The sequence below is a fragment of the Microtus oregoni genome, unplaced genomic scaffold (genome assembly GCF_018167655.1).
Source record: "Microtus oregoni isolate MIOR12 unplaced genomic scaffold, Mior012 000045F_ref0000178, whole genome shotgun sequence".
Classification (NCBI taxonomy): Eukaryota; Metazoa; Chordata; class Mammalia; order Rodentia; family Cricetidae; genus Microtus; species Microtus oregoni.
In genome coordinates, this window is record NW_024543219.1 from 7,981,323 (window position 1) to 7,992,234 (window position 10,912).

Consider the following 10,912-nt stretch of genomic DNA (forward strand, 5'->3'; position numbering starts at 1 on the left):
ACAAGAAATGTGATGGGAAGAGAAGAGACAGCTGGTCAGGGGGTGGGTAGTGGGGGCAGAAAGGAAGAAGGACATATGGGAGCCCCGTTCCCCCACGCAGGACTGCTTCTCCCATTTATTATGCCCCTTGGAAGACAGATGACAGTGGCTGATGAGGTGGACACTCCCAGCTCAAAGCCTCTGCTCTGCCCAAAGGCCCTCCCCATATGTTGCTGAACTGGAGGGCTGGGTTACCATGGCAACTGTGAGACCTGGAGGACAGTCACAGAAGGGGCCTAGCTAGGGCCACTGCTGCTCCGGGACTTTGGTTGCGGTGGTGGTTGGTGGTAGGCGAGGCTCCATCTGGACCACTCCCCACCCCCTCCAATCCACTGTCATCCGCACTCTAGAACTGAGAGGAGTACACTGCTCAACTCCGCGAAGGGTCTCTCTCTGCACAAATGAGACAAGCAATCTACCACTGAGATACAACAGACTTCCCCAGACCCTCCCACCTCACTATTCCGTCTCCCTCCTCCCAGCAGACACACAGGCCGGTAGCTGAAGCAGTGATGGAGAATTGACTCTTTTTAAGTTGCAAGAACTTTTAACCGACAACATTAGTTTTCCTGGGCTTCAGGTTTAATTCACAAAAGCCACCCTTTCTCGGCTCCTGGTTATCCTGTGAGGTCACACTTCAGCTCTGAGAGGCAAGAGGTAGCAGGAGCACCCTCTGCAGTTGGAAGGCCGAGGCAGCCTAGAGGGAGCCACAGAGAGCCGGTACAAATGAGAATTTCCAGAGAAGCCATGCTGTGTATCTAGCGCCTGAGCTATAGCCTGGAGGCTGAACAGGATGTGTCCTTCTGGTCCCGTTATCTTGGAGCCTCTTTGGAAGACCATTTAGACTTGCTCACTGTGGAAGATGCCAAAACTAAAACAGTGTCAGAAGCCATCCAATCCAAATGAAAGTTAGATGAAGTAACTGACATCCGATGGCAACTGCTTTGTTTAAGGTAACAGACCTACAGCCTGTGACACAATTGAGACCGCTGCCCAGGTCTCCAGGCTTCCAACCAGGGTGTTTACTCTGCCACTTTGGATTCTAAAGGTCACTGGCTTGAGCAGGAAAAATCATCTTGAGTTGATCTACTACTCTGTTTGAAGAAACTGAAATCTTGAAAATTCAGTAGTCCTCAAAAGGGGAGTACCGAGCACCAGTTAAAATGCAGCTTCCTTGTTAATTACAGCATCAGTGCATTACAGGTTGAAAACCTTGAATTAAAAGCTAGGCTGAAGGAGGGCGCTGCACCCCTCCCTCTCCTCCTATTGAGCACGCCACCCACCCACCCTCCACACTTTTACCCTCAGTATGCACACTAGCCCCTGCAGAATTCAGTGCCCTAATCATGAAAAGTCGTGGCCTGCAAAAGGGAAGGGGTCTCATCTCCAGGAAAGGGCGAGCATCTAAGCTCAGGCATGCCACGAGGATCAGTAGTTTGGGAACATTTGTATCGACACACAGGACCTCAGGTAGCGACTTAGTGAGTGGTATACTCGGTATAGTGCCACCTACCCAGACACCTCCAAACCGCCACACCCCCTGCCCTAGAGGCTCAGAGGAAGAGGTGAGCGTGGTCGTCGGACCCAGGGCCGCTGGAGGTCAGTCGGTCACAGCGGGCCTTGTAGAGGTCGCGCTCGCGAGCGAGTCGGGTCACCTCGGCCCGCAGTGCGTCCAGCTGGGCGGCCAAGCGGGCACGCTCGGCCTCCAGCCCACGCCGCTGCTGCAGCCGCTTGGAGCGACAGGCCTGAGCGTAGCCGCGGTTCTTGAGCGTGCGGCGCCTCTGCTTCAGCCGCAGAGCCTCGTCGCGCCCGCAGCCCCGCAGCTGCCGGTTCAGCTCGCGCACAGACATCGAGACCAGCGCCGCGTCCGAAAATCGCTCGGGCAGCTGCGGAGGAAGAGTGCAGGGACCAGATCGGTGCAGGTCCCACCCGGCTAGACACTCGAGTCCCCACACCAGTTAGGGAATCCTTGGGATTCCAGGGAGCATGCACTTTCACCTACTGCATGCTCGCTCTTCCTATAGACCCCACCCCAAGTTCCGTTCCGACACGTCCTGGACTCCAGGGTTGCGCGCGCGCGCACACACACACACACACACACACACACACACACACACACACACCGCCTTGTGGCCCCTCCAAGTGTCGCAGTGTGAGCTCCGCCCCCCGCACTCTGGAGAGCCAATCGCGCCTCCGGTCGTACCCTTCAACTGTACGCAACGTCCTGGGAGACCAGCGCCCAGACTCTGCCCTTGCCACAGACGACACGCTTCCCTGTCCTGAACTGCACAGCCCAGTGACCCTCAAGGATTTGGATTACATCCTAATGCCCTCAACACCCCCATCTGTGTCTATAATTAATAGGATGAGTCCCAATCCTTTCTGAGAAGGTTAGGCGCTGGGGCGGGGGGGGGGGGGGGGGGGGGGGAGGGGGGGGTACGGCGCCATGAAAAAGCTAACTTCAACCACAGCCTTTATCCAGCTAGATTCCACACATCGTTTATCTATTTGCTTCTACATAATCGCTCATCCCCCACCACGCTCTTAAACTCTAATCCCTTTTCCCTTTGAGGCCCCTTCTAATCTTTTGTTTTGTTTTGTTTTTTGACGGGGTCTCTCTGTGTAGTGTAGCTGACCTGGAGCACATTTATTGAACCAAGCTGGCTCCTAATTCACAGAAATCTGCCTGAGTCTGCCTCCAGAGTACTGGGATCTTGTGGTTTCTTCCTTATCTTCTCTCTGTACCCCATAATTCAACTATTCCCTTCCATTTTGAAAATTCGATGTCGTTTTCTCAAGGATCATCCTCTGTCTCTTCCCAGTCCACAACCCTCTCCAGGAATCCTCCCTCTCTTGATTGTCTCCTTCCCTTCTTTTTCCTCCCCTCAGACCAACCTATTGGTCACTTACCTGGGCATGCTGGGCTCCTGTCTCTCCTGGGCTCCCTGAATAGTAATCCTGGGGCCCTTCTACAGGGACTGGGCCCTGGTTCTGAAGCAGCTCCACAGCCTCATCAGGACTCAACCCCAGCACTTCATCAGCCCCCAGCTGCTGCTGCAGAGTGGCCAACCAATACAGCTCCTCCAGGCCTGGCCTGGGGCCCTCACTGCTGCCCACCAAGCCCGGCTCACTGAAGGTGGGTGAAGGAGGCACCGAGCTGTAAGGGGTGGAGCCCAGTGAGGCTGTGGGGAGTCCAGGTCGGCCCTCTGGGGGTTCCCGCTTTATTTCAAACTTCATCAAGTCAAAGTCATTAACGTATTCCATAGCCAGGGGACTCCGGGCAAGGGCCATTCTGGGAGTGAGCTGAGAGAGGTGTTCCTGCAAGGAAAAGGAGAGGTTCGAACAGTTTGAGGGGTGTCTGCCATCCCTCTCTCTATACCTCCTTCCCCCCAGACCCAAGTGCCCTGAAACCAGAGCACTGGGACTCCAGAGTAGTGATGCAGCCAGCCCGTCTTCCCTGCACAGCAGCTTCTAGGCGGCTCCTGTCAGGCAACAAGAAACTGGAGACCTGAAGGACAAAATGGTCAGCACAGCCTCTCACCCCTTTGTGCCTCTGGCATCCGTGAGAAACAACAGCAGCATGGCGGTGCTCCAGGGCTCCGTGGTGGCACCCCAGTACTGGGGCATGCTGAGGAGCTCTGTCATCTCCAGAGGCACAGTTCCATTTACAGTCAATTAAAAGTGGGCTTAATTAATGTGTGTGTGTGTGTGTCTGGGTGTGGCTGTGTGTGTATGTGTCTCTCTGGGTGTGGCTGTGTGTATGTATGTGTGTGTCACACTAGGCTGTGGATTTTAGGGCCTAAGAACATTGTGCTGTTATCTTTATCTCTGAAAGCCTTCAGGATAGTATCACTTTACACAACTGTTCTATGGGTCTATTTACACATCTGTTCTATGGGTCAACAGACAAACCTCTTCTTCTCTAAGAGGGTTTCTATGGGGAAAAGGCTCTAGAAAGATCTGGACCAAGTGGCCACTCTTCTCTTCTCAAGGCCAATCCCTCCTAAGAGAACCCAGGAGGGCAGATCTTCTTTGATTTCAGAACCCGCTACGTTAATGTGAGTTTGAGCAGATTGCCTTCGCTTTCTGACCTGTGGGCAATTAGACTTTGAAAACTTCCCTGAAGACTGTTCTGTGGAACACTAATTCTGAGACATGCCCTAGAAGAGGTTTATACACAGGTAATTTTAGGGAAGGCTACCTCTTAGCCCCATCTCTTGCAGATTCACAAGCATGAAAGTATATTAACCCAAGAAGTCCTTGAGCAAACGCGGTTCAACAGAGTGTGCCAAATCTCCAACACTAAGGAACTCTCCCGTGTTCACCTCTAGCTAGTTTACCTCACTAGTTCACACGTCCCAGCATGGATGTTCCAGCTCTAGTTCAGCCCCCAATTCCCTAGGCCCAGAAGCGGAAGTGCTCAGAGTCTTATCTCCCAGGCTTGGGCTCTAGCTGCCTCTTGACTCCCTCTTTTCTTCAGCCACATCTCAGATTCCACACTGAGCAGAAAGGTGGACAAGGAGACAAGGCTTCTCTTCCTTTCCAGGGGAGAGCTGTCCTCTGCAGAACCACTCAACCATGAGAGAACAGGGGTGCTAGAAGGAGCTAGCCTTTGGCAAAAAGAAGATGGCACGACACTGATTGGGGTGTCCAGAGAGACAGGAGACATTAAACACTTAGCAGGGAAAGTTGCTTATCTTTCTGAGATGGCAGCAGCCAGAGCAGGAATGGGGCAGGGTACAGAGAGTGAGAACGTAAGATAGGACGGAGAGCAGCTGCAGGGGTCAGAGAAGGGGCTCTAGGGGGCAGGTCCAGGACCAGGTCACCAGACATACTCACTTTAGGAAGGGCAGAGATGACGTAGTTGGTGTCAGAATCAGAAAGGCACTGCTTTGCCAGAGACTAGAGGCTCCATAGAGCAGGGTCTGGCGCCCCTGTCTTCAGAACAAGGGGGCTATGGGTACAGAGCCCAAAGGGCACTCTTAAAGAGCTAGTTCTTTGAGATCATCTGTAGCCTTGGAGCCTCAGCCAATGAGATAAAGAGCTTATTTGCATATCTCATTGTCCTGGGGCAGAGATGCTGAGGACAGTGAAGGACAGGTACCACCAGTTCTCAAAAAAAAAGGAAAAGGGGCATCTGCCCCCAAGAAAGCTTCTTATTTGGTGGCCGCACATATATGTGGGTACCACCGTGCATATGACATAACCTCCGGTCAGTCAGCCTAGGACTGGTCAGAGTCCAGGCAAACTCCATCTTTTAGGACTCCGCACCTCCTGTCGACGTCTGTGGGACAGATACACCATCCCTGCCCATTCTCGGCTGGCTTGCTGGGTCCTGCTTCCTCTTTTCAAGCATCCTCTCATTCCAGCCCCCGCCCACCTTCAGCCTGGCTAACCTTATACCTCTTAGAGACACTGTATTAGAACGATAAGCAACTTTCTCCACGAAGAATCCCGCTCTGAACAACCCGACTCTAAGACGAGCTTGAAAGAAGGGACAGAAAAAAACAGGGCCGGACTCCTTGTCTTTTCTCAGGTCACCAAGAAGGGCTGAAATCTAATCACAACATGTTCATCAGGTATGCTTCTGTAACTAACGACCCTCAGGAGCCCTCTGCTTCCTCTCACCTTTTCCCTGTGTGGGTCTCAGTCCCCCCTCTCCTCCTTGCTCGCTCATTACGATTCCCAGACGGCTGGGATGTGACCTACATTTTCAGTCTAATCTCCTAACACCTCTTAGGGCTATCGCCCCCAGTGGGAGCTGGAGCAGGGATCCTAAGACTTAGCCAAGGAGATGTTTAAACCTGCCTGAAGCTGTTTAAATAGGGTCTGTACTAGAATAAACTCTAGATATTAAAGGGTATTCCCCCACATTCTGAGGACACCCAGAAAGTTAGTTAATAGATCTTCTTTCCCAGTGCAGAGTAAGGTCTTGGCTCTGTCAGTCCCAAGAGTCTTCATTTATAACAATTAACCTAGTCCCAGTCTTAGGTGTTACCAAAGAGCTAGGAGATGCAGATTACTTAAGACTGTGGCTCCCAAAGTGTGGTCCTCAGATCAGCAATAACAGCATCTCTTGGGGACTTGAAGAAACCAGTTCTCTGGCTTTACCTCAGACTCACAGAATCAGAAGCTCTGTAGTAGGATATAGACATCGGTGATTTAATAAGCCTTCCAGCAATTCTGACACACACTAACGTTTAAGAACCACTGGTCTACAGATGTCTACATTCAACCCATCTTCTCCCCACCCCCGTGTGTGTGTGTGTGTGTGTGTGTGTGTGTGTGTACCCGTACTACATCAGTTTTCCATCACTGCTTGGATATAAATACCCCCAAAGGCCCCTGTGTTGAAGGCTTGTTTCCAGAGAAGGGCACAACTGAGAAGCATTCAGATGAGGGTGTTAAACTTCTCAATGAGTTTATCAGTTGAGGAGTTCACACACAATCGGCTGGGAGGTGGGGCCTAGATGGAAGAAATATGCCTGTGAATGATATGAATGATATATCTTTTCCTTACTTCACTCGTGTATCTTCTCTCTCCCTCCCTCCCTCTTTCTCCTCACCCCCCCCCCATTGGCTTCACCAATATTCTCCATCATGATGTTATTAGATTTCTCCACCATGATGTTAGATTTTGGACCAAAGCAATAGTAACCATCCACTGAAACTGAAACCATTGGCCCACAGAAATTTCTCCTCCTTTCATTTTTCTTAGGCTTGTCACACACACAAAAAAAAAAAAAAACTAACAGACAGTTGCTCCAATAAATACCTAAAGTAATATACTTTAATTGGAAAGTGGTTTGTGCTGGGGTTGTGGGGGCACACGCCATTGATCCCAGTACTCTGGGGGAGGCAGAGGCAGGAGGATCTCTGTGAGTTGGAGGCCAGCCTGATCTACAGAGTGAGTTCCAGGACAGCAAGGACTGTTACACAAAGCAGGGGGGATTGTTTTGCTGACATAGAGATTCCAATCTGTGAGCACTTGGCCCCACTGTTTATTGTCTAGAGTGAGCATGACACACCTTAAAGCTACTCCTGCGAAAGAGGAAGGGGCTAGGGCCCTGTTTTCCTCACAGATATACCCCATGGCCAGAAGACTTCCCACGAGGCCCCACCACTTGAAATTTTCACCACCATCCAATAGTGACAAGTTTTGAACTCATGTGCCTTTGGAGGACTTTTGGGGGTTTGTTTGTTTTTAAAGATTGAGTTTCTCTGTGTTAACAGCCCTGACTGTCCTGGAACTTGCTTTGTGGACCAGGCTGGCCTTGATCTCACAGAGATCCACCTGCCTCTGCTTCCCAGTGCAGGGTATAAAGACACGTGTCACCAGGCCCAGCCTTGGAGGACATTGGAAATCCAAGTTTTCTCCACATAAACTAGAGACCCAGGTCATCTGTCATGACTTCCCCACGCTTGGGTCTCTATTATGTGCAGTCTGTTGTCATTGAGCAAGTAGGATTGCCACTCTTCACCTGGACCTGTTGCTTGTTTTCTCAGGAAAAAAACAGGAAGTTTACAGCCCAGAACCAACCACACAATGGGAATAGGGATGATGAAAGCAAGGAAGCCCACGTACATGCCCGTGGAATGTGGCTGTGCAGTGGACAGCCAAGAAAGAGCGCCTAAAATTTCCCTAAAGGAAAAGGGATTGGCAGCATCGAGTGCAGACCCTGTTCATGCCTGCCCTGAGCTAGCCAGACACTTGCTCCCACCAGGCAGCTGTCAGCTCTCTCCTGATCCTCTTGTTTACAGGAGGACTCAGAGAAGACGTAGGAGGGCTAAGCTGCTGAGGGGTGAAGGGAGTCAGGCCAAACAAGCTCAGGCAAACTGAGCCCCTCCAGCTTCAGACCCTCCCTGGGCAAAGGTGTTGGGATGTGATGGCCAGGCTCAGAGAAGCACCGTGCTCACTAGTGGAAACCTGGGAGGCAGAGAACAGCCCAAGCATACCAGGGAAGACTTGGAGGATAGGAAGTAGATAATGACCCTAAAAGACTCCTGGACATGTGAAGAAAGAGGACCAGGGATGAAGAAGACGGAGTTCTCTGTGCTCGGTGGTAGAGTGCATTCAATCCCCAACACTTACTACAGAAAAAAAAAATGGAGGCAAGTTAGGTTACACATGCCTGTAAACACAGAACTGGGGAAACCCAGACAGGAGCGTCGTGAGTTCAAGGCCAACTTGAGCTACAGTAGGCGAGGGGAGGAGAAGAGAAAGAACAAAAGAAAGAAAGGAAGGAAGAGAAAAAAGAGAAGGAAGGAAGGGAGGGAGGGAAGGAGGGAGGTAGGGAAGGAGGGAGGGAGGGAAGGAGGGAGGGAGGGAAGGAGGGAGGGAGGGAAGGAGGGAGGGAGGGAAGGAGGGAGGGAGGGAGGAAGGGAGGAAGGGATAACACAGAGACAACATTCTAGGATGTCACTCACCCCCGCCTCCTCTGCTCTGCACATTAATATTAGAATCCTGAAAGATCAGTTCTCACCCCTACTTTTGATTTTGACTTTGCTATGTAGCCCAGGCTTACTCAAGGTCACAGCCCTCTGCATCACCTTCTGGAGTGCTGGCGTTACAGGTATGCACACTGCCACTCCTGAGGTCACCTCTAGTTCTCTTCTCTTCTCTTCCCTTCCTCCTAATAAGCCCAAAGATCTCCCAGCATACCCCATACATATTTGACAGATATTTGCTAGACACCAGTTATTCTGCTAGGCATAACGGATACTCAGTGACCTAGGCTACTGCAGGCCTGCCCTTCATGGAGCCTAGAGACTGATGAAACTAAAATCACATCACTAACTTTATCCAGTGATTCTCAGCCTTCCTGATGCCACGACCCCTTTACTGTAGTTCCTCGTGAAGTGGTGACCCCCAGCCATAAAATTACCTTCGTTGTTACCTCATAACTATAATTTTTCTACTGTTATGAATCATAGTGTAAATATCTGTGTTTTCCAGGAGTATTAGGTGACCCTTGTGAAAGGGTTATTTGACCCCCAAAGAGGTCACAGCTCACAGGTTGAGAACCACTGCTTTAGTCCCAGGCAGGGGCAACTTCTGACCTGTATTCTCTGATTTGGAAGCTCCATCCTGGTCTTTCTAAGACTGAACCCACCCCATGGTGTAAAACATCCAACCTTTCTCTGGTTCCTCAGAATCACACTCCAGGTATCCATAAATTTCCTACCCAAAGAGTTCATTCCTGGTTCTAGAGTCACGTTGGCCTTTTTCCCGGGCTTACCCTTCCATGGCTGGACCCTGAGTCCAAAGGGTGACTTTCAGGAGGCTGTGGACAGAGATGGATATTTGTATGAACATAGTCCCTTACAGACCGAAATGGCGTCTGAAGTTGGAAGAGAGGCTGGTCCTCATGTGAAAACTGCCTTTCCCCACATCACCACATTCTGGACAGAGCCCTGAGGACTCGATGTAAACACCAAATCTGAACAAGTCTTTCTAGACTACTATGAAGTATATATATGTAAATGCAGAAAAATTAAGAACGTGTTTGATTTAATACTTATTTATATTCTTTTTTTTTGGTTTTTTGAGTCAGGGTTTCTCTGTGGTTTTGGAGCCTGTCCTGGAACTAGCTCTTGTAGACCAGGCTGGTCTCGAACTCACAGAGATCCGCCTGCCTCTGCCTCCCAAGTGCTGGGATTAAAGGCATGCGCCACCACCACCCGGCTGATTTAATACTTATTACCTTAAATTATTTATACTTCTTTCAATGGAAGTACTAGGGATTGGAGATTGAATCTAAGACCTTAGTGCATGACAGGGAAGTACTCTGCCCATGAATTCTTTTTGGGGTGGGGTGGGCAGTCTCACTAAACTGCCTGGACAAGCCTTAAACTTTGGATCCTTTTGTTTGACCCCTCAAGTAGCTGGGATTAAAGGCTCCTATCCCCTCAGACAGATGAATCATACATTTTACATATTTAAACACAAAACTTGCAGGCTACTATTTGTACTCTTGTCCCAGGCCAGAGATGCTTCTACATTAAAATACAGACAGGCTGGAGAGATGGCTCAGCAGTTAAGAACACTGGCTACTCTTCCAGAGGACCCAGGTTGGATTTCTAGAACCCACATGACCGCTCACAATCACCTGCAACTCCCATTGCAGTGATTTAACACCCCCTTCTGGCCTCTGAGGGAACTGCATACAAACATGCTGTCAAAAAAGATTTTTTTAAAAAAACATTCTCTTCCCACCCACAATTCATATCCGTTTGTTTATTTCCAATCATGGGTGCATTCCTGTCATATACAAGTTCTGGCTTTTCATACAGAATATCTATGCTCACTTGAAAACTTCCAAAAATTTAACTGTTTACAGCCTTAGAATTTATTTTTAAAATATGGTTGCTAGTGGAGAGACATCTCCAGGGACTCTGGCAATGCTTCACCTAAATGTTCCTTACTGACAGTGCCCTCTGCCCAAGCCCTGAGTGCAGGCTTAGCATCCTCTTGTCCCAGTGGGAATTTATTATGCAGAGCCATAAACTTCCCGTCTTGTTCCTATTGGCTAGGCCAGTAGGATGGGCGGCATCTCATTTGGTTCCTCAGATGCTGGCAGCTTTGTGTGGTGCCTCTTTACTGTTGCTGGAATTATTCTGGTTTTAACTCAATTCAGATCTGTGGGATCCTTCCTGCCTCCCAGAAAATAAAAACTAATGTTTTTTTTTTACATTGTTTCTAGAATTTAAAGTAGAAAATGATGATACAATCCAAAATTTTCTTATTTCAGAATGTGACAATAGATTGCTTTAACATAGATTCAAGATCAAACTATCTTAGTCGGGCGGTGGTGGTGCACGCCTTTAATCCCAGCACTCGGGAGGCAGAGGCAGAGGCAGGTGGATCTCTGTG

The 10,912-nt window shown here is 49.8% G+C and overlaps 1 protein-coding gene across 1 annotated transcript; it reads right to left on the reverse strand.

The window, feature by feature from the left end:
• Positions 1-622: 622 nt before the first annotated feature.
• On the reverse strand, positions 623-3,481 carry Nrl (neural retina leucine zipper). Its single transcript, XM_041634174.1, has 3 exons — positions 2,950-3,481; positions 1,553-1,925; positions 623-892 (listed from the first exon to the last, which is right to left on the reverse strand). The coding sequence occupies exons 1-2, from the start codon at positions 3,328-3,330 to the stop codon at positions 1,593-1,595; spliced, it is 714 nt and encodes a 237-aa protein (XP_041490108.1). The 5' UTR covers positions 3,331-3,481; the 3' UTR covers positions 623-892; positions 1,553-1,592.
• Between the last annotated feature and the right edge of the window lie 7,431 nt (positions 3,482-10,912).